Here is a 26,869-nt window from a genome sequence, read left to right on the forward strand (position 1 = left end):
AATGTCTAGGACAACAATTCACCAAGTGTAGAGGAGAATCACTTGCACTGGACTTCTGTCAGAACAAATGGATACATATGTACATGATATTTAACAGATAGCTTTATTCATAAGTATCCTACATAGTATGATTTAATTTGAGGGAGGTTAACACATTACATTCTGTTACTTTACTGCTAGGGTTGTCAGATAAGTGTAGCAGGTTGTAGGATGCATATGTTGCTTCTAACAACTCCTGTATTATTTTATTTACTCAATTTTGATTTATTTTGTTATATAGGAACTATTCCATCAATGGTAACAGGATTTAGTGCAATAGACATTCAAGCAACCCATGTAGTACTGTCATGGATGAAACCAGACCAGAACTGTAATGAATCAGACTGTAGATATGATGTTCAATGGCTGTCAAAAGGAGAATCAAATACCATATATGTAAGTATAAACAAACGGACATCTGAGGTATATGTCAATGAGACCAAACCCAAAGTGTAGTCAAAATTTGACTAGAAACCACCATTTATTAGCATTAGAGTTAATTGCTTGTAATTGCAATACCCCTCTTGTAGAATAATCCACAGGGTACTCCTAGAATGTGTTAATGCCATGGGGGATATCAGGCTAATTATCGCTAATCACATGTACCAGTAGACACATCTGACAGGAGAATAAATTGATCAAGTTCAGACAATTAAATGCATTAATTTTCAGCAAATAACATTTGCATTTTATAATAAAGTTTTAGATTCATTTTTTTATTTCAAAGAAAGAGGTTTAACAATAGATTGTTGTAGGTGTTGAGCAATTTCGTGTTGATAGTAACCCTGGAACTTTCTGATAGGAAAAGACTTTGAAGTAACAGGACAGCTGATTTGTGGTGACTTAGAGTAGGCACTTGATACTGGAAGTGTTGCTTGTCCTGATGAAAGTTCCTCCACAGTTAAATTCTCATCCATGGAGAGCCCTATGACTTTTAGAGGTCAAAATCCTGTCTCCAACAGTAGACAAGTGTCTCATTAATTTGCATAGCTCTAAATTTCTCTGAATACAGAAACAATTGTGATTAAATCAATAGAGACTAACAAATATCTGTCATATACACCAAATTTCCTAAATAAAAACTTTAGAATTTAACTAAGGATAACCACTGACAATGTTCCTGACTTGGGACAGGCATATGAACACTTTGCAGTATATATTTCAGTAGAACAAAATAAAAAATATTCTTTTTGTTTCATTAATTATAGTTATTATGGAAATGTTGATTATTTTTTTCTTATCAAACTATGAAACTAATGATACTTATTGCAATTTACTAGTATTATGATAATTATTGATTAGGTGATAGTTTATCTGCAGCTTCATGTTGCCAGATAACTTAATCCTGATTTGATGTTAATTTTTATACGATTGCAATTTTTTGCGGTCGTTTATTGGTATGACGTTGGCGTCGTCGTCGTCCGAAGACACATTGGTTTTTCGCACAATTACTTTAGTTTAAGTGAATGGATCTCTATGAAATTTTACCATAAGGTTCAATACCACAATAGGAAGGTTGGGATTGATTTTGGGGGTTATGGTACCAACAATTAAGGAATTAGGGGCCAAAAAGTGGCCAAAAATTAGCATTTTCTAGTTTCCAGACAATAACTTGAGGAACGGTGTATGGATCTCTCTGAAATTATACCACAAGTTTCCATACCACAAAGGGATGGTTAGGATTTGCTTTGGGGGGTTATGGCTCAAACCGTTTAGGAATTAAAAAAGGGAGAAAAACAAGGTTGTCCTGGTTAATGGACAAATACTTTAGTACAAAACATAATTTAAAGCAGTGTAAGGGAGATAAATCAAATACAATATTTGAATTACCTCCCTTACACTGCTTTTAAATTATATATAAAGTAATGATTAATGAACAATTAGGACAATTTAAAACAGTGTAAGGGAGGTAATCCAAATACAACGTTTTGATTACTTCCCTTACACTGCTTGTAAATTATGTTTAAAGAAATGCATATATTCATAAAGGAAGACCAGTAAAAATATCTGCAAATGTTGCATTTTTTTTTTTTTAGAAAAAAATCCATATGAAAGATTTGACACCATATTTTAAAATCTATTATAAAATAGATTAAGTTAGCACTATGGTAAATTTAAATGGGTAATTGGAAATTTGAATTGCCATTATGACCATATCTTGAGGGAAAGAATTTTTTGAGGGAAAAAGGGGGGTAAAAAGAAATTGTGGGGGGTCAATTTTTTCTCATTTCAGATTTCAGAAATTAAAAAGAAGTAATCTTTAATTGCACAGTATGGCGCATTAGATTTGTAAAATCTTTTGACCACATTTATTTATTTGTTATGCCGAATCTAACCGAGTTTATGATTTTTAATTTTGGGTCCGTTTTCAAATTGGTCTACATTAAGGTCCAAAGGGTCCAAAATTAAACTTTGTTTGATTTTAACAAAAATTTAATATATGGGGTTCTTTGATATGCTGAATCTAAACATGTATTTAGATTTTTGATTTTGGGCCCAGTTTTCAAGTTGGTCCAAATTGGGGTCCAAAATTAAACTTTGTTTGATTTTAACAAAAAATTAATATATAGGGTTCTTTGATATGCTGAATCTAAACATGTATTTAGATTTTTGATTTTGGGCCCAGTTTTCAAGTTGGTCCAAATTGGGGTCCAAAATTAAACTTTGTTTGATTTCAACAAAAATTGAATATATGGGTTCTTTGATATGCTGAATCAAACCATGTATTTAGATTTTTTATTTGTGGGCCCCGCTATCAAATTGGTTCATATTGAGGTCAAAAGGGTCCAAAATTAAACTTTGTTTGATTTCATCAAAAATTGAATTATTGGGGTTCTTTGATGTGCAGTTTAGGAATTAAGGGCCAAAAAGGGGCCAAAAACAAGCATTTTTCTAGTTTCCAGACAATAACTTGTGTGTAAGTATATGGATCTCTCTGACATTCTACCACAAGGTTCCATATAACAAAGGGAAGGCTGGGATTGAGTTTTGGGGTAATTGCTCCAAGGGGGGGTTTCAAAAAGTTGGGGGGGGGGGGGGGGGATTTTTTTCCCAATTTTTTTAAGGGATTCATATTTTTTTTTCAAAATTTTTTAAATTTCGAATTTTTGAAGTTTCAAGAAGAAATCTTCAATTGCACAGTATTGCGCAATGGATTTATAAGATCTTTGACCACATTTATTTTGTATCAGAAACCTATATTATGTCAAAAATTTGATCACAATCCAAATTCAGACAGTATCAAGCTTGAATATTGTGTCCAAATTTGCCCCAACCGTTCAGGGTTCGACCTCTGCGGTCGTATCAGGCTGCCCTCAGCGAAGCATTTTATAAATTTTGGGTCCTGTTTTTTAAATTGGTCAACATTAAGGTCCAAATTGGGGTCCAAAATTAAACTTAGTTTGATTTTAACAAAAATTGAATTCTTGGGGTTCTTTGATATGCTGAATCTAAACATGTGTTTAGATTTTTGATTATGGGCCCAGTTTTAAAGTTGGTCCAAGTTGGGGTCCAAAATTAAACTTTGTTTGATTTCAACAAAAATTGAATATATGGGGTTCTTTGATATGCTGAATCTAACCATGTATTTTGATTTTTGGGCCCCGTTATCAAATTGGTCCACATTGAGGTCAAAAGGGTCCAAAATTAAACTTTGTTTGATTTCATCAAAAATTGAATTCTTTGGATTCTTTGATGTGCTGAATCTAACCATGATTTTGGATATTAAACCATAATAGGTAAATTAAAATTTTTTAAGTTCTTAGACCACATTCATTCTGTGTCAGAAACCTATGCTGTGTCAAATATTTAATCACAATCCAAATTCAGAGCTGTATCAAGCTTGAATGTTGTGTCCATACTTGCCCCAACTGTTCAGGATTCGACCTCTTCGGTCGTATCAAGCTGCTCCCAGCGGAGAACTTTATTTAAGAATGTGATGTCAAGGGAAAAAAAGAATTTTGGCTGATTGCTTTACGCTTCAAGAAAAAATTTACATGATTTTCAACTGGTAGCTTAACATACTGACAGAGATCGCTTGTAATTTAGTAATTCTATATATTTTTTAGGCATTGGAAACAACAACAGCAAATATAACAAATCTACAGCCAGAAACTGACTACCACATAACTGTATCTGCAACCAATCAGTATGGTAGTAGTTTACCTTCACCGTTGTTAAATGTCAGAACCAGACCTATTAGTAAGTATCAACAGAAATAGACTACATTATGTCAATATCTTGCACTAATTGGGTCAAGATACACAATTCATTTCAAGTAGGCGGTAATGGTAGCCTTTTCTTCAATTCTGCCTATATTGTAAACTTTGATATGTGTGATGGCTTGTTTTGAAGCTGAGACATTTTCGCACAAATGGATAAATTTTTCGAGGTACGAAGTGTGATTCATTTTCTCATTTTTGCCCTTTGGGAACAATACCTTTTTTCACACAAAAAGTTTTCTGAAATACAGTTCTTTGTAAGGGATTACTAAATCGTAAAATGCAAAATGATTTCATGCTAAATTAAAAGGGTGCAACTATTATCTGTTATATTCAAACACTTTTAAAGGTATTAAAATTAAAAGTCCAGTAATTTCCTGTCAATTTGATAAACAAAACTAATCCCAGAAGTGAATCCTGAATTACTCATACTTTTGTATTATCATGAAACTTCCAGTTGTAATTTCGTCTTAAAAATCAAAAGAAACGTTAGCCATGTCTGAGAAATTTACCTTTTTGAGTCATTAAAATCATTTCAATTTTAAACGTGCATTCCTTAACTGTTCTTGAATGTTTTTAGAAAAATGGTAAAAAATTCATGAAATAAATGCAATGAAACAGCTGGGACTATTATACTAACAATATATTATGTCCCAGGAAACAGTCAATACAAGTTTGTTGATGCTATGAATCTAGTGTGAATAATTTCAACAGTCTAAAACTTTTAATTGATCTCAAAAAGACCGAAATTGTGTTAAAAAATTTCCGCATCCTTGGTTGTTTGCATACATTTTTGTGCCTGTCTGAAATAGGGAACCTTTTGCCTTTGTTAATCTTGTGTGTTTTTATGCCCCCACCGTAGCGGAGGGGGCATTAAGTTTTACCCTTGTACGCCCGTACATCCAGAAATTGGTTTCTGTTCTCTAACTTTAGTTTGCCTCAACCAAATGTTATGAAACTTGTAAACAATGCTTATTACCGCAAAACACAGATCAAATTTGAATTTGGGTAGCATCATTTTTACCTTTCAAGAGTTATGCCCCTTTACAAATGGAAAAATTGCTGAATTTTTTGTTTCCTTTTCTCTTACTTAAGTTTGCCTCAACCAAATGATAAGATTCTTATACACAATGCTTTTATCCAAAAACGCAGATCAAGTACGAATTTGAGTAGCCTCGCTTGTACCGTTCTTGAGTTATGTCCCTTTATAACGTTATGTGCAAGCAGGGGCATTTAATTTTGGTTCATTTGTATTTTTCCGAGTTTAGTGCGGCATCCATTTGGCCGAACTAGCATACATTATTGTTTAGGGGCCAGCTGAAACCAGTCTCCGGGTGCCTTATTTTTTTAATGCCCTGAAGACCCATTGATGGCCTTGGGCTGTTTTATTTTCTTTGGTCTGGTTGTTGTGTCTTTGACACATTCCAGGTTTTCATTCTCTATTCTTTTTAATAACTTCATAGTTTTTGTTGAGTCTGCAACTATTGTCGCAGAAAGCTCGACATAGGGATAGTGATCGGGCAGTTGTGGTGTTAACTAACTACGAAAAAGCTTTATATTTTAGAAGGTGGAAGGCCTGGATGCTTCATACTTTGTATATAGATGCCTTATGTTATTTACGGGGTCAGACCTATAATACGACAGTCCCATAATCCGACAATCCTGTTGTCCGACAGTCTTATAATCCGACAATCCTATAGTCCGACAGTCCTACAATCTGACAGCCATATAGTCTGACGCGTGGTCACTTGTCTCTGAAAAATATGCCTATATAGACATGTAACGTTTGTAAATTGGTATATTTTTTCACACAGAAAATTATCAAATTAGTCAGTATGACGTCTTGTACAGGGCCGCAATAATCCCATACGAACCGGCCATGAACACAGCGGGCTAAATTCAATCGGCAATCCTCGGATGAATCCGCTAATACCCTAGCTTAGACGGTAGAAAGGAATCGACCGAGTTTTGACAAATGGGGCTTAAACAGTAAAAGGCCAGTTAAATGATTAATATGAGGGCTTTTTTTTTACATCAATATTTACGAAAATCCGTTCAAGCAAACTTGAAGAATCAAACGACAGAGGAATTTGCGATGTTCATAACGTACGATTTTACATATCACGGGTGTCGATCATACTGGGGGCAACCATTTGAATTTTACGGGGAAGGCTAAGAAAGAAACTATTTTCACTTACATTTGTTCACATCACATTTTTATAAACACAATATTCTTTATATTATAAATAGTCATGGAGGTGAATTTAGATCACCTTAGAATTTTTTGCAACATTTCGGGGCCCCTGCCTTATTATTTCAAAGTCCATCTTAGCCCCACAAAAAGGGAATCCCTTATGTTAACTCAAGTGTCAATTTTATTAGGAAGCACGTTGTATGCTTCTACTTCGAAACCATACACACTTTAGTGATGGCTGCAGAGGTTATTACCGGGAATCAGGGAGGGAAGGTACTAATCTATAATGGATACAAATATAAAAAAAAACAGAAAACCGAATCAATTTATTGGCGCATTGAGTGTAGTGCTAATATAAAAACTAATATATTTGAAGTCAACAACACTCATGCAATAATTCGCATTCTCGAAAACAACGAGCACACCCATGAATCAGAAGATGCAAGTATTTCAAGGAGCGAAACTTTAAATACAATAAAAGATCAGATAATGGAGGACCCAACTGTACCTATTAAAAGAGTTTATGATAGAGTAGCTAGAGATATGAACAGAGGCGGTGATGATCGGGAGCGCATCCCCGAATTTCCCGAGTTATCAGCAGATTGAGGCCCCAAAGTTTAAACTCCTGTCTTGGTACCAGAGATGTGAGAGAGAGGGTGAAATGCACCCTTCTGATTAATGAAAGTGTCGGACTAACCGACTGTCGGACTAACCTACTATCAGACTGTCGGACTACTGGACTGTCTGAATTTCGGGGTGTCGGATTATAGCTACGCTCCCTTCATATGTCCATTGTCCTTGACCTCATTTTCATGGTTCAGTGACTACTTGAAAAAAAAGTTAAGATTTTTTGAAATGTTAATTTCTCTCTTATTATGAGTAATAGGATACGTTTATTTAGTATGTGCGTACCTTGCAAGGTCCTCATGCCTGTCAGACAGTTTTCATCTGACCTCGACCTCATTTTCATGGATCAGTGAACAAGGTTAAGTTTTCATGGTCAAGTCCATATATCAGATACTATAAGCAATAGGTCTACCATATTTGGTGTATGGAATGATTGTAAGGTATATATGTCTGTCTGGCAGGTATCATCTGACCTTGACCTCATTTTCATGGTTCATTGGTCAATGTTAAGTTTTCATAGTTAAGTTTGTTTCTTAGATACTATAAGCAATATATCAACTATATTTAATGCATAGGTTGATTGTAAGGTGTACTTGTCTGTCTGACATGGTTCATCTGACCTTGACCTCGTTTTCATGGTTCATTGATCAATGTTAAGTTTTTCTGGTTAAGTTTGATTCTTAAAAACTATAAGCAATAGGTCAACTATATTTGGTGTATGGAATGATTATAAGGTGTACATGGTTTTCCAGTTTGGTTTATCTAACCTTGACCTCATTTTCTTGGATCATGTTGAGTTTATGTGATTTTGTAGTAAAGCTTTATATTTAGGACTATCAACATAAAATCAATGGTCAGTAAAGCAGGAGAGACATTTCAGCGTGTGCACTCTTGTTACACCTTTATCCTATGGTCCTTTGCTCTTTGAATCAGCTCAAATGATTGAGCTCAGTCACTTGCTCAAAATTGCAATGTCCAATATCACTACACAGAGATTTTTATGCCCCACCTACGATAGTCTGTGCGTCTGTTCGTTCGTTCATCCGTCCGTCCCTCTGTCCCGCTTCAGGTTAAAGTTTTTGGTCAAGGTAGTTTTTGATGAAGTTGAAGTCCAATCAACTTGAAACTTAGTACACATGTTCCCTATGATATGATCTTTCTAATTTTAATGCCAAATTAGAATTTCACGGTCCACTGAACACAGAAAATGATAGTGCAAGTGGGGCATCTGTGTACTATGGACACATTCTTGTTTGTTTGTGTATCATATTTGAGTACCTCACTTTGAGGCACATAAGGGATATTGACCCAATTAGTGGGGCATCAGTTTACCGTTACCTTTGTTAAAGGGATAGTAGCTACGATTTTGACAAAATTTTGACCAAGTTTTAAAGCTGCTAAAATCAAAGATATGTATTAAAAATTCACAATAAGATCGCTGGGATGTTAACAGAAACTATAGAAGTGGTAATAATTGATCATTAATATCGTGTTGCGTGCATATTCATCTCATTAATTATGCATCTGATTTACTTCCCAAACTTTGCCTACACAGTGAGCGAAATGACCTAGATATAAATAGATATGAACATGTGCTTTTTGTTTTCTTACTTATTTGATCATTTCTTTAAATTAAACGTACATATTTGACACCATTTATCAAATTATGTAAACAACAAAATAAAACAAAAGCCTGCATATTATTTGAACCCAAGGTTCTCAAACAATCCGTCGGTCGTCAATATGTCAGACAATAACTCAAAAACGCTTTAAACAATTCGCATGAAACTTTGGTGAATTGTTTATATCTATTGACGTGAGCTCCCTTTCATTTTTAATAAATTTTAGATTTTAAGTTTCCATGTTTTGGGGTTTTTTTCATTAAAAAAGGGGCATTTTCCAGTTTTCGGACAATAACTCAAAAACACTTTCACCAATTTACAAGAAACTTTGGTGAATTGTTTATATCTATTGTGATGAGCTCCCTTTTGAATTTTATAAATTTTAGATTTTCTTTTCCGAGTTATGGGGTTTTATTCATTAAAAAAAGGGAGATTTTCTAAAATTTTCCCAGTTTTTATACGACCGCAAAAAAATTTTGTGGTCGTATATTGGTATGATGTTGGCGTCGTCGTCGTCGTCGTCGTCCGGCGTCGTCGTCCGAAGACACATTGGTTTTCGCACTCTAACTTTAGTTTAAGTGAATGGATCTTTTTGAAATTTTACCATAAGGTTAAATACCACAAAAGGAAGGTTGGGATTGATTTTGGAGGTTATGGTACCAACAGTTAAGGAATTAGGGGCCAAAAAGGGGCCAAAAATAAGCATTTTCTAGTTTCCAGACAGTAACTGTGGAACGGTGTATGGATCTCTCTGAAATTATACTACAAGTTTCCATACCACAAAGGGATGGTTAGGATTTGCTTTGGGGGGGGGGTTATGGCTCAAACCGTTTAGGAATTAGGGGCAAAAAAGGGGGAAAAACAAGGTTGTCCTGGTTAATGGACAAATACTTTAGTACAAAACATAATTTAAAGCAGTGTAAGGGAGAAAAATCAAATACATCATTGAAATTATCTCCCTTACACTGCTTTTAAATTATGTATAAAGTAATGGTTAATGAACAATAAAGATAATTTAAAACAGTGTAAGGGAGGTAATCCAAATACAACGTTTTGGTTACTTCCCTTACACTGCTTTTAAATTATGTTTAAAGAAATGCATATTTATAAAGGAAGACCAGTAAAAATATCTGCAAATGTTGCATCATTTTTTTTTACAAAAAAATCCATATGAAAGATTTGACACTATATTTTTAATTCTATTATAAAATAGATTAAGTTAGCACTATGGTAAATTTAAATGGGTAATTATTGTTGCCAACTCCATTGGAAATTTGAATTGAGATTATGACCATATCTTGAGGGAAAGAATTTTTTTGGGGAAAAAAGGGGGGGGATAAAAAGAAATTGTGGGGGGTCAATTTTTTCTCAATTCAGATTTCAGAAATTAAAAAGAATTATTCTTCAAATATTATTTTTTTTTCAAATTTCAAATATTGAAAAATTTCAAGAAGTAATCTTTAATTGCACAGTATGGCGCATTAGATTTGTAAAATCTTTGATCACATTTATTTATTTGTTATGCCGAATCTAACAGTGTATTTAGATTTTTAATTTTGGGTCCAGTTTTCAAAATGGTCTACATTAAGGTCCAAAGGGTCCAAAATTAAACTTTGTTTGATTTTAGCAAAAATTGAATATATGAGGTTCTTTGATATGCAGAATCTAAACATGTATTTAGATTTTTGATTTTTGGCCCAGTTTTCAAGTTGGTCCAAATTGGGGTCCAAAATTAAACTTTGTTTGATTTCATCAAAAATTGAATATATGGGGTTCTTTGATATTCCAAATCTAACCGAGTTTATGATTTTTAATTTTAAGTCCCGTTTTTTAAATTGGTCTACATTAAGGTCCAAAGGGTCCAAAATTAAACTTAGTTTGATTTTAGCAAAAATTGATTTCTTGGGTTTCTTTGATATGCTGAATCTAAACATGTATTTAGATTTTTGATTATGGGCCCAGTTTTCAAGTTGGTCCAAATTGGGGTCCAAAATTAAACTTTGTTTGAGTTCAACAAAAATTGAATATATGATGTTCTTTGATATGCTGAATCTAACCATGTATTTAGATTTTTTATTTGTAGGCCCCGCTATCAAATTGGTTCATATTGAGGTCAAAAGGGTCCAAAATTAAACTTCATCAAAAATTGAATTATTTGGGTTCTTTGATATGCCAAATCTAATCGTGTTTTTAGATGTTTAATTTGGGTCCCGTTTTTTAAATTGGTCTTCATTGAGGTCCAAAGGGTCCAAAATTAAACTTAGTTCGATTTTAACAAAAATTGAATGCTGAATCTAAACATGTGTTTAGATTTTTGATTATGGGCCCAGTTTTCAAGTTTGTCCAAGTTGGGGTCCAAAATTAAACTTTGTTTGATTTTAACAAAAATTGAATATATGGGGTTCTTTGATATGCTGAATCTAACCATGTATTTTGATTTTGGACATTGGACCATAATAGGTAAATTAAAAAAATTCAAGTTCTTAGACCACATTCTTTCTGTGTCAGAAACCTATGCTGTGTCAAATATTTAATAACAATCCAAATTCAGAGCTGTATCAAGCTTGAATGTTGTGTCCATACTTGCCCCAACTGTTCAGGGTTCGACCTCTGCGGTCGTATCAAGCTGCGCCCCAGCGAAGCATTTTATTGTACAATGCTTTGAGCAGTTATCATGAAACTTTGGTGACTGGTTTATATATATCAAGATAACCTGCCTTTAGTTTTTTATGAATTTCTAATATGACATTGAGAAGTTATTGAACTTTATTCTTTGAAAAAGTGAAGGGCGTATCATGCGCTCATGGTGTAGCTGTTTATTACATTTGTATGACAAAACAATGCTGATAATATATACATGTGTTTGTGAATTTTATTGGGGCCATCATGAAGGATACACCGGAAGAATAATATTAAATTGTAAGAGTTGATTTTTAATTTCCACTGCCCGTAAATAAATAAACGTATTTTGGACAATAACGATTTGAACATGTCGTGAATTGTTTTCATATGATCTGGAATAATTAAAAAATGTAAACATTTCGAAAACCATCGTATTTTCGCCTACTTCTATGTGACTTTGCCTGCGTGACAGGTTTTTATACGACCGCAAAAAAATTTTTGTGGTCGTATATTGGTATGACGTTGGCGTCGTCGTCGTCCGAAGACACATTGGTTTTTGCACTCTACCTTTGGTTTAAGTGAATGTATCTTTATGAAATTTTACCACAAGGTTCAATACCACAAAAGGAAGGTTGGGATTGATTTTGGGGGTTATGGTAATAACAGTAAAGGAATTAGGGGCCAAAAAGGGGCCAAAAATAAGCATTTTTGTAACTTCCAGACATAACTTGTGTGTTAGTGTATGGATCTCTCTGACATTGTACCACAAGGTTCCATATCACTAAAGGAATGCTGGGATTGATTTTGGGGGTAATTGCCTCCAAATTTTAGGAATTAGGGGCCAAAAAAGGGGCAAAAAACAAGCATTTTTCTAGTTTCATGACAATAACTTGTGTGTAAGTGTATGGATCTTTCTGAAATTGTACTACAAGGTTCCATATCACAAAGGGAAAGCTGGGTTTGAGTTTGGGGGTAATTGCCCTAAACGTTTAGGAATTTGGGGCCAAAAAGGGGCCAAAAAACACATTTTTATCTAGTTTCCAGACAATAACTTGTGTTCAAGTGTATGGATCTCTCTGAAATTGTACTGCAAGGTACCATACCACAAAGGGAAGGCTGGGATTGAGTTTGGGGGTGATGAATCATAATGGGGGTTCAAAAAATTTTGGGGGGGGATTTATTTTTTTTTCATTTTTTTTCTTTTTTTCCTTTTTTGTTTCTTTTAAAATTTTCCATTTTAAGTTGGTTATTTCTGATTTATATTTAAAATCAAATTATAATGATATGGTAGGAGATACACACCAAACAGGATGTGTAAATTATTATATAATAAGTATTGTGCAATAGCAAGAAATTTTCAATTGCACAGTATTGCACAATAGCAAGAAATCTTCAATTGCACAGTATTGCGCAATAGCAAGAAATCTTCAATTGCACAGTATTGCGCAATAGCAAGAAATATCCAATAGCACAATATTGCGCAATAGCAAGAAATTGTCAATTGTACAGTATTGCGCAATAGCAAGAAATATTTAATAGCACAGGATTGTGCAAAAGAAGATACTTGCTATAAATTGCTTATTTCTTGACCAATTTCAATGGGGTTTTATTCTTGATTTCATGGGGTTCTTTAATATGCTGAATCTAACCGTGTATTTAGTTTTTGGATTTTGGGCCCCGTTTTTAAATTGGTCCACATTGAGGTCCAAAGGGTCCAAAATTAAACTTAGTTTGATTTTAACAAAAATTGAATTTTTAGGGTTCTTTGATATGCTGAATCTAAACATGTATTTAGATTTTGATTATGGGCCCAGTTTTCAAGTTGGTCCAAATCGGGGTCCAAAATTAAACTTTGTTTGATTTCAACAAAAATTGAATATATGGGGTTCTTTGATATGCTGAATCTAACCATGTATTTAGATTTTTGATTTTTGGGCCCCGTTATCAACTTTGTCCACATTGAGGTCAAAAGGGTCCAAAATTAAACTTTGTTTGATTTCATCAAAAATTGAATTATTGGGGTTCTTTGATATGCCGAATCTAACCGTGTATTTAGATTCTTAATTTTTGGTTCCGTTTTCAAATTGGTCTACATTAAGGTCCAAAGGGTCCAAAATTAAACTTAGTTTGATTTTAACAAAAATTGAATTCTTAGGGTTCTTTGATATGCTGAATCTAAACATGTATTTAGATTTTTGATTATGGGCCCAGTTTTCAAGTTGGTCCAAATCGGGGTCCAAAATTAAACTTTGTTTGATTTCAACAAAAATTGAATATATGGGGTTCTTTGATATGCTGAATCTAACCATGTATTTAGATTTTTGATTTTTGGGCCCCGTTATCAACTTTGTCCACATTGAGGTCAAAAGGGTCCAAAATTAAACTTTGTTTGATTTCTTCAAAAATGAATTCTTGGGGTTCTTTGATATGCTGAATCTAACCATGTATTTAGATTTTGGATATTGGACCATAATAGGTGAATGTCTAATTTAAAATTTTTAAGTTCTAAGACCACATTCAATCTGTGTTAGAAACCTATGCTGTGTCAAATATTTAATCACAATCCAAATCCAAAGCTGTATCAAGCTTGAATGTTGTGTCCATACTTCCCCCAATTGTTCAGGGTTCGACCTCTGCGGTCGTATCAAGCTGTGCCCTGCGGAGCATTTTATTTAAGTTATTCTAATGACCAATTTCATCGCCATTATTTATTTTCAATTTACAATAACTTGTCTGCACCTCTTTTCTGTTCCCTTTTCTGGCAGAAACTGTAAATACATGTTCCATTCCCGTGATAACATTCCTCTGTTCGACCTTTTCCCTTTGAGGGACAACATGAGATTGCGCATTGAGGACTGCCAAGTTAAGGTCAACATAGGTCATATGAATAAGGGTTGGCTTAACATCGAATGTTTTTCTGGTAGACAAAAATAAAATTCAGGTGTAAAACGTTAAAAAGCTTCTAAATGCTAAATGGAAAGTAAAGAGTGATGGTTTTATTTATTTTCATGAATATTTATTGATGAAATTAATATATAACAAGCGATAAGGAATGTTATTTTGCACTTGATAATATCCACGTAATTATACGAAATACGTTCAGTAATCAGTCTAACGGCAAGGAAATTTCTGCGGCAACATAGCACCGGTATGACCTCTCAAGGTCACATCCGATGTAATGATTTACTTTGTTGTGGTAATTATTATTTCAAACTTATATCCCAAACGTTATCTATGGTAACTACAGATTCCAGATGATAAGGAGTAGGACCTTATAACTTTGCAACATCACTACCTACCATTAATGTTGGTCAGATTTGAATTTCAATGATACAACAATAATTGTTTAAGATTTATTGCCTTTGAATGGTTTCAAATGGTAAAAACAGCATATCCTTCATACCTTAAGGTGGTTTTTGAGTTGGACATTTAAACTCTACAAAATCACTACAATAAAATGCAGTTCAAATTTGATTATGTATACCCCATGCAAACAAAGTTGGCTTCTTACTTGGCTCACAGTTCAGTTTGTTAATATTGAATAGATTTGTAATGTAAGACTAAAGAGATCAATTTATATAAAAAATTAGTAGCTTAACAAAAAGAATGAGAGTTATACACAACATCTGAAACATATTTTTTTAAATTTTACAGATAAATTTGAAGTGAACTTCTATATCCGACCTCGAAAAGTTATAGATTCTGGACTTCCAGTAAGACTAATATGTGAAGTGTTTGGAGCACCAGAAGCTACAGTGTCAATATCATTCAAAACCAAAGTAAAAACCACTAATAGAGAGTTTGCCATTGATTCAGTTAGTAAAGATGATGCAGGAGAGTATACTTGTACTGTCAAACAGGCACCTAATGTTGTGGATACTGTGGTCAAAACATTAAATCTTATGGTCAGATGTAAGTAGTTCTAGGTATCTTGTGTTTTGTCAGAATAAAAATGTGTGTATGACAACTTTAGAGATAACTGTATTGTATTTGAAGCTTTGCGGACGTTTTACTGTCGCAAATTAATTTACCTGGCGACGCGTAGCGGAGACAGGTGAACGGTTATTTGCTACAGTAAAAATCCTGATGGACGTCTGCAAAGCTTCAAATGCAATACAGTTATCTCTATTCTAATGCAAAATAAACAAATCATTCAATTTTAGTCATTATTATAGTGTAAATTTTCATTATACGAAAATTCCGCGAAATGATGTCATCTTCTTAGGCGCCTAAACTAGGTGACATCATAAGTATGCTTCCGGCATCAAACGTAAACACCAGGCGTTTTCTGGCTTCTTGTCCGTTTCAGAATGTAATAAAATTTGATAAAAAGAAGATTTCTAGGTACAAAATGTGAGTTTTTTTTGGTTATTATTGGAGAAATAACATGTCAATACATTCCGGAATTCAAAATGTCGGTTTCCTTAGTTACAGACAGGGAGATAGAGAATTTTATGCTTATTGTCATCTAATCAGAACCATTGATACAAAATAATTGCATTAGAATTATTGTTACCCCAATGGTAAAATGCAGTGAATGATTCTTAATTTTTTCCATCACTTCAGGACCATATATATAGGAAACTGATTAAAAAAAAAATGAAAAAACATGTACATTTGCCAAGTAAAGTAAATGCTTACAGTATTCTAAGAGCAAGTAATTTTTACCCTGCCATGGCTTATTTCAGTTACTGCAATTTTATGCAAGATATGTATTGTAGTCACTTCAAGATTTGTTAAAAAGCAAGTAAAGCTAGTTGTGTAAAAGAATAAATTCGTCAAAATTGTCAAAAATGTTCAGTTCTTTTCTATGAAATTTTGTTAGTGTTTAACTTATGAAAATACATTATGCTAATGAATGTTTGTTTTTTTTTTATCACTGAACTTATTGACATATACAGTTGAATGTACATTTCATTGATATTCAACAAAATGTTTTGACAGTGAATTTATTTCTGAGTTCTAATTTATCCCATCAAGCTATATAATAAAGCATGAAATATATAAATTTACCTCTTGTTTCCATTGGGCATTTGTGATCACGAAAATAGCCCATTGCATGAATCCTTACAAATTGCATGAAAATTTCATACAAAATATTCAGCAAGCACTATAACTCTTGATTTCACACTATAAATTGAGGACAGATGCAAATGTCAACAACTTTGTCTCTTCTTAGGAGCAAAACAATGCTAATATGGTGGCAGTAGGTGTTTGTGGCCACACACACTTTGTTTTCAAATTTATTTATATTTTCAGACAAACCTGAAATTTTGCAAGTATTTAGTGACCATGTAGAACCAGATGCAGCAAAGACTGCTTATCTTAAATGTATATTTAATGGTCTACCACTACAAGTGACATGGAAAAGAAATGAGAAACCTGTCCCAGCAAGGTATCCAACTACAACCCATGTTGTTTTTAATGCCGATGGAACCATGTCGGACACCCTACTGATCCACAATATCCGTTCAGAGATGTTTGGTAGATATGAATGTAATGGTACAAACAAGTTTGGATATGCTGTTGGACAATTATCACTAAAGAGTACGTATTTAAACCCTTATGCTACAGGCTTGATATCTATATCTTCCAGGGTCTATCACTACCTTTAATAGTTCCAACAACAAGAGTGTATTGAGGTTAACATTCTTTAGATTGTATCCAGCCAATTTCATGGAATTTATTAATGATATGTTGTAATCAGATACTCAAGTTACAAAATAATAATAATAAGTATTTGAATAACCAGACTTGCAAAGAAAACTAATTACGTAAGTTGTGCATGGAATATGATTCAATCTGTTATAAAAATAGATTCATCTATAAATGCACAATTATAAACAAATGTGTTCCATTGCTGAATACAATTCAATGTTAAATTTTAAGTTCACACTGCAAAAGGAGAAAAAAGTGTGTTCACTTGGTGTGTATCGTCGTCCATCATAAAAAATTTTAAATATCTTCTCTTCTGAAACCACAGAACCATTTGGAGTGAATGATCCTTAGGATATCTAGTATAAAGTATGTGTTTTTTTTCTGGCTAAAAAAATATATAATGGTAAAAAGCATTAATTATCTTATCTTGAAAACCATAGTAGATTTGAGAAAATTTAACATGGGCAAACAAGCTCAGAATGTCAAGATCCACCTTCTTCTTATTATTACCTAATAATCTTGTTGCATTGCATCCAAAAATTTTGGCAGAAATACCTGTCAGCGATTCACACTCCTGGGAGTGGGAGCCTTATTGTTGTACAATTCCAGACATTGATCAAAAATGAAGGATTTTTCTATTAGGTTATAATATTGAGAATAGAAACTGGGAATGTGTCAAAGAGACAACAACCCGACCAAAGAACAGAAAACAGCCCAAGGCCACCAATGGGTCTTCAATGTGGCGTGAAAATCCTGCACCCAGAAGCGTGCTTCAGCTGGCCCCTAAGCAAAAATGTGTACTAGTTAAGCGTAAATGGACGTCACACTAAAAACTGAAACATATAAATGAACCAAAAAAAAACAAAACATACAAGACCAACAAAGACCAGAGGTTCCTGACTTGGGACAGGCACAAAAATGTGGCGGGGTTAAACATGTTTTGTGGGATCTCAATCCTCCCCTATACCTCTGGTTAATGGAGAATAAACAAACACACTGCAGTATGCACAGTCAAACTCAGTTTAAATGAAGTCCAAGTCCGATGTCAGAATAGGTAACAGAACAAACTAAGCAAAATGACAATGATCAACATAAATTAACAAAGGACTACTAGCAGTTACTGACATGCCAGCTCCAGACCTCAATTAAACTGAAAGATTATGTCTTCATCATATGAAAACCAAGCACAATCCCTCCCGTTAAGGGTTTAGTATCATACCATCATAAAATAGAAGAACATAACCCTTATCATGCCAACGACTGGTTTTAGAATAAATGTGTTTATTTCTGATGCAAAGACCCTATGAGTGAATCAATATTAATTTCATCTGTAATGACCTGACAACAGTCTGTTTAAAGGTTTGGTTAGCTTTTGAGGTGAATGTCGACATTTTTGTGCTTTGTATAGAATATTACCATAAAAGATTGGATGTGAATTACCTAAACGTATAAGATGTGTGCACGTTGATTTATATTTACGACTGATGTCCTTGTACCGATGATAAAATTTAGTAAATGATTTGACAAGTTTGTGATATCTAAAATCCTGGTGTAATAATTTTTCAGTAATACAGAGATTTCTTTCAGTGATTTATTCTGATGTTACTAACAAAATTATCCATTGACATTAATAGGTATTTGCACATCTTGTGTATTCACTTTTATAAATTACTGAGACACATTTAATGAGAATTGATAGGAGAAACTTGGAAAAGGATCAGAAATAATAGTATCATAAATGTTGTTCAAACAGCTTCTGTTTTTGCCAGAAATTGATATGATACAGTTTTGTCAATAAATCTGTCAGGGTCTTCAGTGGACTGTTTCTCATTTTCTTATTGGTTCATCTTGTCTGTTCTTATGTCAACTCGTACCTTGCCAACTTGCACTCAACAAACTCAAACTCGATTTTTACCAACGCCTATTTCCTTAACCAACTCATACTTCTACCAATTTTTGAATATTATTTATATGCAGTATAGTACATGTAGTTATTTTCAATCATATAATATATAAAAAGTAAGATATTATTCATATGCATATAAAACTAAGGTGTGGTATGATTGTCAATGAGACAACTATCCACCAAAGTTCAAATGGAGTGGATGTAAGAATTTGTAGGCAACCATATTGCCTTCAACAATGAGAAAAAGCCATACTGTATAGTCAGCTATAAAAGGCCCTGACATGAAAAATATGAAACAATTTAATTGAGAAAACATACAGCCTAATTTATAACAAAACAATTTACGAAGAACAAATATGACAGACATGAACAACCAACAACCACTGAACTACAGGCTCCAGACTTGTGACAGGCACATATAGAATGTGGCTGGGTTAAACTAGTTTGCTGGCACCAAATCCTCCCCTTAACCTGGGACAGTGGTGTAACATTACAACATAAGAACAAACTATAAAAATCAATAGAGTAGTTATGTTCTATCATCTATACTATTAAACGAGAAGACCTCATTTTGTGTGTCGCTTCTCTTCCTTCCCCAATAAATTAATCATCATGCCTCTGTGTCCTATAGGTACTATGCATAGTCGCATTTGTCATCCATTCATATGATTATTCAGTTTGAGTTATTTTGGGAGAAAAACGAAGAAAAAGGCGTCTGGATATTGTTTCCGTCATCAGACCAACTTTTAAGTCATACCCAAAACTTCCGATTTTAAACTTTAAAAGAGGGGGTAAAGGGTTATTTTCGTGCAACGTGTTTTGCCACTTTTTATTTCACATGCAGCCGTGAAAAAGGTTCATTATTCACCGTGTTACTTGAAATCGATAAAAAGATCAACGTGCAAGAAATTTTTAATTGTTCGCTCATCGAGAAATGGCAATTTTATTTCGCGTTCTTCTGTGCAGATACCCCTCCCCTTTACTCTCCACTTTAAACATAATTTTCATAATTACTCAGGGACAGGACAATTATTTTCGCGTTATTCTGCATGTATACTATGATTATAACCCTATAATATATAGAGACTCTCTATATAATATAGCAGTGATCGCTGTGGAGAAGAAACTTGGAATTGATAGTTAATAGTAAATACACTTTATTTATATTGTATGTATGTTCATAGTATACAGAAACGCGAAAATCATGGAATTTAACAAAGAACAAAAAAATAACGGACTTTGGAAAAAATGGAGAGGGCTTAAAATAATTGTTCTGTTTCCATGTGCCTATGAATCAGTTTGATACCTTTTCTGAAATTCTCCAGACATAAAATCTTTTACAAAAATTCATCCTACAACAGTATACATACTTTCAACCAAGCTCTAAATACCCGCGATTTCGCGGGTGTGTTCTAGTATAATATATAAAGATTAACAACACACAATAAAGAAGGTAGAACTTTATTGATCAGTAATCTGATGCAATCATAATTTGTTTTTTAAAAATGATTATGTGATGCTTTATTTGGTGAAAAGCTCATCAGAGCTTAGGTTTAAATTGTTTGTCAATATGCTGAGTCAAAATAAAGTTTTGCTGACTTACATGTACTTTCTTACTTACTTAAATTGTTTGAACAGCAATTTATTTGATAGACATGCTGAATAGTTATAATTATACAATACAATGTATACTAATTAGTGATCCTTATAGTGGATAATAGACCTTCAAAATTAGATTGGGTTGATTTGAAATAAACATAAAACATAGAAGGTTTAGTATTTCAGTTAATGCACACATTTCAGAATAAATGCAACACTTTGAATATCAAAGTCTGTTTAGTTATATTTGTACAATCCCCATCTTTCATGGAAAGAAAATGTATGCCTTTAATGTTGTAAAAACCAAGCTTTGGGATAATATATATATAAAGATATATTCATGAACAAGTAGCAATATTGTTACCATCAGCCATGATAAAAAGCCTAGTATAATAGATCTGAGGTTCCTATCTTAATTTGATATTATAGGTGTAATACCATCAAATCATAGTACGCTACATCCGGTTGCATACTAAAAAGGGTCGAAAAAAAATATTCCCTTGAATTTGACAGCTGTAGGAAATTAATCCTACATTTCATTGCAGTAAAAAAATTCTGAGTCATAAACATATATCTTGGGTGTTTCAAAGCACCATTATTTTTATACGACCGCAAATAATTTTGCGGTCATATATTGGTATCATGTCGTCGTCGGCGTAAGTGTCGTCCGAAGACATTTGGTTTACGGACAATAACTTTAGTATAAGTAGATAGAAATCTATGAAATTTAAACACAAGGTTTAAAACCACAAAAGGAAGGTTGGGATTGATTTTGGGGGTTATGGTCTCAACAGTTTAGGAATTAGGAGCCAAAAAGGGGCCCAAATAAGCATTTTTCTAGTTTCCAGAAAATAACTTGTGGAACAGTGTATGGATCTCACTGAAATTATACCACAAGTTTCCATATCACAAAGGGATGGTTAGGATTGGCTTTGGGGGGTTATGGCTCAAACCGTTTAGGAATTAGGGGCAAAAAAGGGGGGAAAACAAGGGTTTCCTGGTTAATGGACAATTACTTAAGTATAGTCTTTGGATCTCTATGAAATAGATATTGGACCATTAAGCATTATATAAGGGATAGCATTTTATTGATTCATGATATTTTACAGTATATAGAAGAGAACAATATTTTGGGATTTTGATTTTGAGAAAGATTGATTCTTTATGATTGGACTTTTTGCTATAAGTATTACAATTTTTCATGCTATTAGTAATACAATTTTTTTCCTATGCTGAATCTAACTGTGTATTTGGTTGTTGGGCCCATTTTCTAATTGGTCCAAATTTTGGTCCCTAAGGCTATAAAATTTGTTTTTGTTTGATTTAGTAAACATTAAATAAAATTTAAAAGATAATAATTACAATGTTATATTTGAATTACCTCCCTTACATTGCTTTTAAATTATGTAAAGTTGTCAGCTAGTTCTAGTATGAATTATTTTTTAGCTGTTTCTAGAAACATCAAAATTTAATACTGTGATGGAAGTATATATAAATTAATAATAGTGTATATCAAAGGGTTCAGTGGTTATAAATTTTCATACTCAGAATTGTTTATTTGTGATCAATATAATTTGTTTGGGTTTTTTTTAGCATTAAGAGTTACCTCCTTTACAATGGTTTTGTTATAAAGAAATGTTGTATTGTCTTGAGGTGATTAGCTGTCAATTTATTTTTAGAAGTTACTATTAAATGCTAATGAAGGTATATTAATTTTAGCCATGATTATGTATGTCATTTTCTATTTCAATACTTTTATGATGTATTTAAATGGGTTTTGATGGTTGCAAACTCCATTGGAAATTTGAATTGAGATTATGACCATATCTTGAGGGAAAGATTTTTTTTTTGGAAAAAGGGGGAGGGGATTAAAAATATAAAATTGGGGGGGGGGGGGGGGGGGGGGGGGAAATTGGAGGGGGATGGGGACAATTTTTTTATCAAGATTTCAGAAATTAAAAAGAAAAGAAAAATTGTCAATTTTCCACAGAAAAATTGTGTGTCACAATTGCAAATTCTTTGTATATGGTCTGAAAACAGATTTACAAAGTATTGCACAACAGCACAGTGTATTGCACAAAAGCAAGAAATTGAATATAAATTCAAATCATATAACCAATTCTAAGTTCTTTGACTACAGTTATTCTGTGTCAGAAACCTATTATGTGTCAAATATTTAATTACAATCCAAATTCAGATCTGTATCAAGCGTAAATATTGTGTCCATTTTTGCCCCAACTGTTCAGGGTTGGAACTCTGCAGTCGTATCCAGCTGTGCTTGGTGAAGCAATTTATTTTATTTGGTGTTTCTATAGAATATTTTGGAAACTTGAGGTTACATGGTTACTAAAGCTTGTACACAGGAAAAAAAGGGGTGAAAATTTGATTGGTTAACTACCATTGAGGGTTATTGTCTTATATGCAATGAAATGTTATGTGAAATTTTGTCTATAGTACTGAACAGGATAAAACTTTACTCATGCCAAGTATTTCTTTATTTGAAACAAAGATAAACTCTGCACAATTTTTTAAAAAGTGCAAATTTAACAAAGACTATTAGGGGGAAATCAGTGGTCATGGCTAGTTACATCTCAGGATTAGGTCAACTCATTATTGCAGATTATTCAATGAATGAATATACTTTTATCGCCTAATTGAATATATCGAATAATGGGATATTTTTTGCTGACATTTTGAGTATCTGATTTGCCGGAGTCTACTGTATTAAAAGTTGACATGGTTCATGTTTGAAATAATGATTAAACCACTGCTATGATGTTTACCGTGGTTTCTTTTAAGAAAGTTGTATCACTAGATTAATTTAAATACAAAATAACTATTATAAGCAATAAAATGATACATAAATAATGCTACCAAAAAAAAAAATGATTACAAGTTGGTAACGGTGTGAGTTGTTGTGTACCCTTCTTATGTATGTCAAACTTTTGCTTTTGGGATTTTATTTCAAAAAATTTCTTGATCAATCTTATGAAATTAACCATAAAGTATGAGCTTAGATAGTTGGATAGTTAGTTGTCTTATTGGCAAACATACCACATCTTCTTATTTTTATCTCACAGGGCCGAAGGGCCAAGTGAGCTTTTCTCATCACTTGTTGTCCGTTGTCGTCTGTCGTCATTAACTTTTACAAAAATCTTCTCTGAAACTACTATTTATCCAAACTTGGCCACAATCATCATTAGGGTATCTAGTTTAAAAAATGTGTCCGATCGACTCTGATGACCCCAAGTCCTCACCAAGATGGCTGACATGGCTAAAAATAGAACATAGGGGTAAAATGCAAGTTTTGTCTATTATTTTGAAAACCGTTATAAAAAGAGAAAATCTGACGAGGGCAACAATGTTCAGAATGTTGAGCTCTACCAATTGGTTATATACGTCAAAACTGTCAGACGACTACTTATAGGAGTTATTGCCCTAAAATGACATTTTTTTTCATTTTTAACCTGATTTTCGAAAGAAAAGTCTGTTATTGATTTGGGGATGTACCGCGGTGGCTGCCAAACAGTGTCCATTCAATAACCTGAAACCGCTTTGACGAAATCTTTTCAAATTTAGATATGTTGTTTCCTGTGATCAACTGAAGGTCAAGTTCAATTTTCACAATTTTAGCTGTTCTCGTTGTTGAGTTGTAGACCTTTCAGTAGCAAATGTAATTCTTATTATATGATTTTGAGTTATTTCCCTTTGAACAGAAATGGTGTTATAAATAAGTTATTTCTATGTCATTTGGTCTCTTGTTTTTATTATGAGTTATTACTCTTTGAACAGAAAAGGTGTAAATTATAAGTCTATCAATGATTGTATCTGTTCAATTGATTTTAGTCAGGAGTTGTCAAAAATTTCTTTATAACTATTTTTTTAAAGTTGTGTGTTTTGAAGGTAGATGTCACAGTTGTTATGTGGTATTTTCTTTTTGTTGTGTGTGTTAATGTTTAATTATACCCCACGCAACCAGTTGCGGAGGGTATAATGTTTTTGACCGTCCGTCCGTCAGTCCGTCAGTCCTGTTTCTTGTCATCGCAACTCCTCTCAAACCACACAACAGAATTTCACGAAACCTTTTTAGATAATAAGGACATACTATGTAGTTGTGCATATCGACAGGAAATTACGATTCAATTCTTTTTCTAGGAGTTACGCCCCTTTGAACTTATTGACTTTAATGTACTACTGCAACAGTTTGTCATCGCAACTCCTCAAACCACACAACAGAATTTCATGAAACCTTTTCAGATAATAAGGACATACTACGTAGATGTGCATATCGACAGGAAATTACAATTCAATTTTTTTTCCAGGAGTTACGCCCCTTTGAACTTATTTGCCCAATATACTACTGCAACCTTTTGTCATCGCAACTCCTCTCAAACCACACAACAGAATTTCATGAAACCTTTTCAGATAATAAGGACATACTATGTAGATATGCATATCGACAGGAAATTACGATTCAATTTTTTTCCAGGAGTTACGCCCCTTTGAACTTATTTGCCCAATATACTACTGCAACCTTTTGTCATCGCAACTCCTCTCAAACCACACAACAGAATTTCATGAAACCTTTTCAGATAATAAGGACATACTACGTAGATGTGCATATCGACAGGAAATAACGATTCAATTTTTTTTCCAGGAGTTACACCCCTTTGAACTTATTTGCCCAATATACTACTGCAATCTTTTGTCATCGCAACTCCTCTCAAACCACACAACAGAATTTCATGAAACCTTTTCAGATAATAAGGACATACTACGTAGATGTGCATATCAACAGGAAATTACGATTCAATTTTTTTCCCAGGAGTTACGCCCCTTTGAACTTATTTGCCCAATATACTACTGCAACCTTTTGTCATCGCAACTCCTCTCAAACCACACAACAGAATTTCATGAAACTGTGTAGATAATAAGGACATACTATGTAGATGTGCATATTGACAGGAAATTGTGATTCAGTTTTTTTTGCTGATACAATTTTTTTTTCTTACACTTATTTCATTTCTTCAATGACACAATTTTTTTTTCTTACACTTATTTCATTTCTCCAATGACAATGTGGGGACGTGGGGTATGTGAGCGCGCTCACCAAGGTTCTTTCATTTTTACTTAATCCTGTTTGGGAGTCCAGATTTGCAGATAATGATCTATTTTTATTCTTCCTATAAAACTACACACAATTTGTATAATAGATTTTTACAATTAACTAAATATACACATTTGTACATGTATTTGGATTAGGACAATATATTTACTATTAATTTATTCATGCAATAATTTCCGACTTTTATCAAGATAACAAACATTTGGTAATTATCAACTAACAAAATTTTAATTGGAGTGACAGATTTATTTTTGATTTTGGGCCCAGTTTTCAAGTTGGTCCAAATCGGGGTCCAAAATTAAACTGTTTCATTTCAGCATAAATTGAATATATATAGGGTTCTTTGAAATGCTGAATCTAACCATGTATTTAGAGATTTTGTATTTTGGGTTCCTTTATCAAATTGGTCCACATTGAGGTTCAAAGGGTCCTAAATTAAACTTTTATTTGATTTCATCAAAAATTGAATTCTTGGGGTTCTTTGATATGCTGATTCTAACCATGGACTTAGATTTTGGACATTGGACCATAATAGGTAAATTAAAAAAATTCAAGTTCTTAGACCACATTCTTTCTGTGTCAGAAACCTATGCTGTGTCAAATATTCAATCACAATCCAAATTCAGAGCTGTTTTAAGCTTAAATGTTGTGTCCATACTTGCTCAACTGTTCAGGGTTCGACCTCTGCAGGAAAATCCGGTTTGCTGTCACTCTGACAGCCTCTTGTTGCCTATTATCTTGAAAACTATAATAGGTAGGGAGAAACTTTAAAATGCAAAAATGATCAGCAAAACAAGTTCTACAAATAAGTCTGACTTGGTCGAAATCTTCAGTCGACTCCTTATTGGAGTTATTGTTCTTTGATGACGATTTTTACCAATTTTTTTTTTCTTCAAATATTTTTTTGGGGGGTTAATATTCAACAGCATAGTGTATTGCACAAAAGCAAAAAACCGGGGTAAAATAAATTTTTTTTTTAATTTTTTTTTTGATATACTGATTCTAACAATGTTTGAGTGTTAAATCATATCTAATTTTAGAGAACTTAGTAATTACTGGTTGTTTATTATTGATTATAATTTGAAAAATTGCATCATATCTTATTTTAGAGAACTATTTATCCAGTTTGAGTTATTTCCATTTGCACCGAAAATATTATGGATAAAATTAACCTGTGTTTCATTTCAACATAAATTAAATATATATATAGGGTTCTTTCAAATGCCGAATCCAAACTCTATTTAAATATTAGATTTT

General features: G+C 33.2%; 1 protein-coding gene across 1 annotated transcript in view; it reads left to right on the forward strand.

Annotated features, from left to right (window-relative positions):
* LOC127709118 (Ig-like and fibronectin type-III domain-containing protein 2) overlaps window positions 1-26,869 on the forward strand; it is a 240,951-nt gene that overhangs the window by 143,032 nt on the left and 71,050 nt on the right. The window contains exons 25-28 of the mRNA XM_052214467.1: window positions 281-435; window positions 4,107-4,239; window positions 14,979-15,236; window positions 16,584-16,871. Coding sequence (XP_052070427.1) covers window positions 281-435; window positions 4,107-4,239; window positions 14,979-15,236; window positions 16,584-16,871 — 834 coding nt within the window. The remainder of the gene's footprint in view (window positions 1-280; window positions 436-4,106; window positions 4,240-14,978; window positions 15,237-16,583; window positions 16,872-26,869) is intronic.

The sequence above is a fragment of the Mytilus californianus genome, unplaced genomic scaffold (assembly GCF_021869535.1).
Source record: "Mytilus californianus isolate M0D057914Y unplaced genomic scaffold, xbMytCali1.0.p SCAF_7, whole genome shotgun sequence".
In the NCBI taxonomy this organism is placed as follows: domain Eukaryota; kingdom Metazoa; phylum Mollusca; class Bivalvia; order Mytilida; family Mytilidae; genus Mytilus; species Mytilus californianus.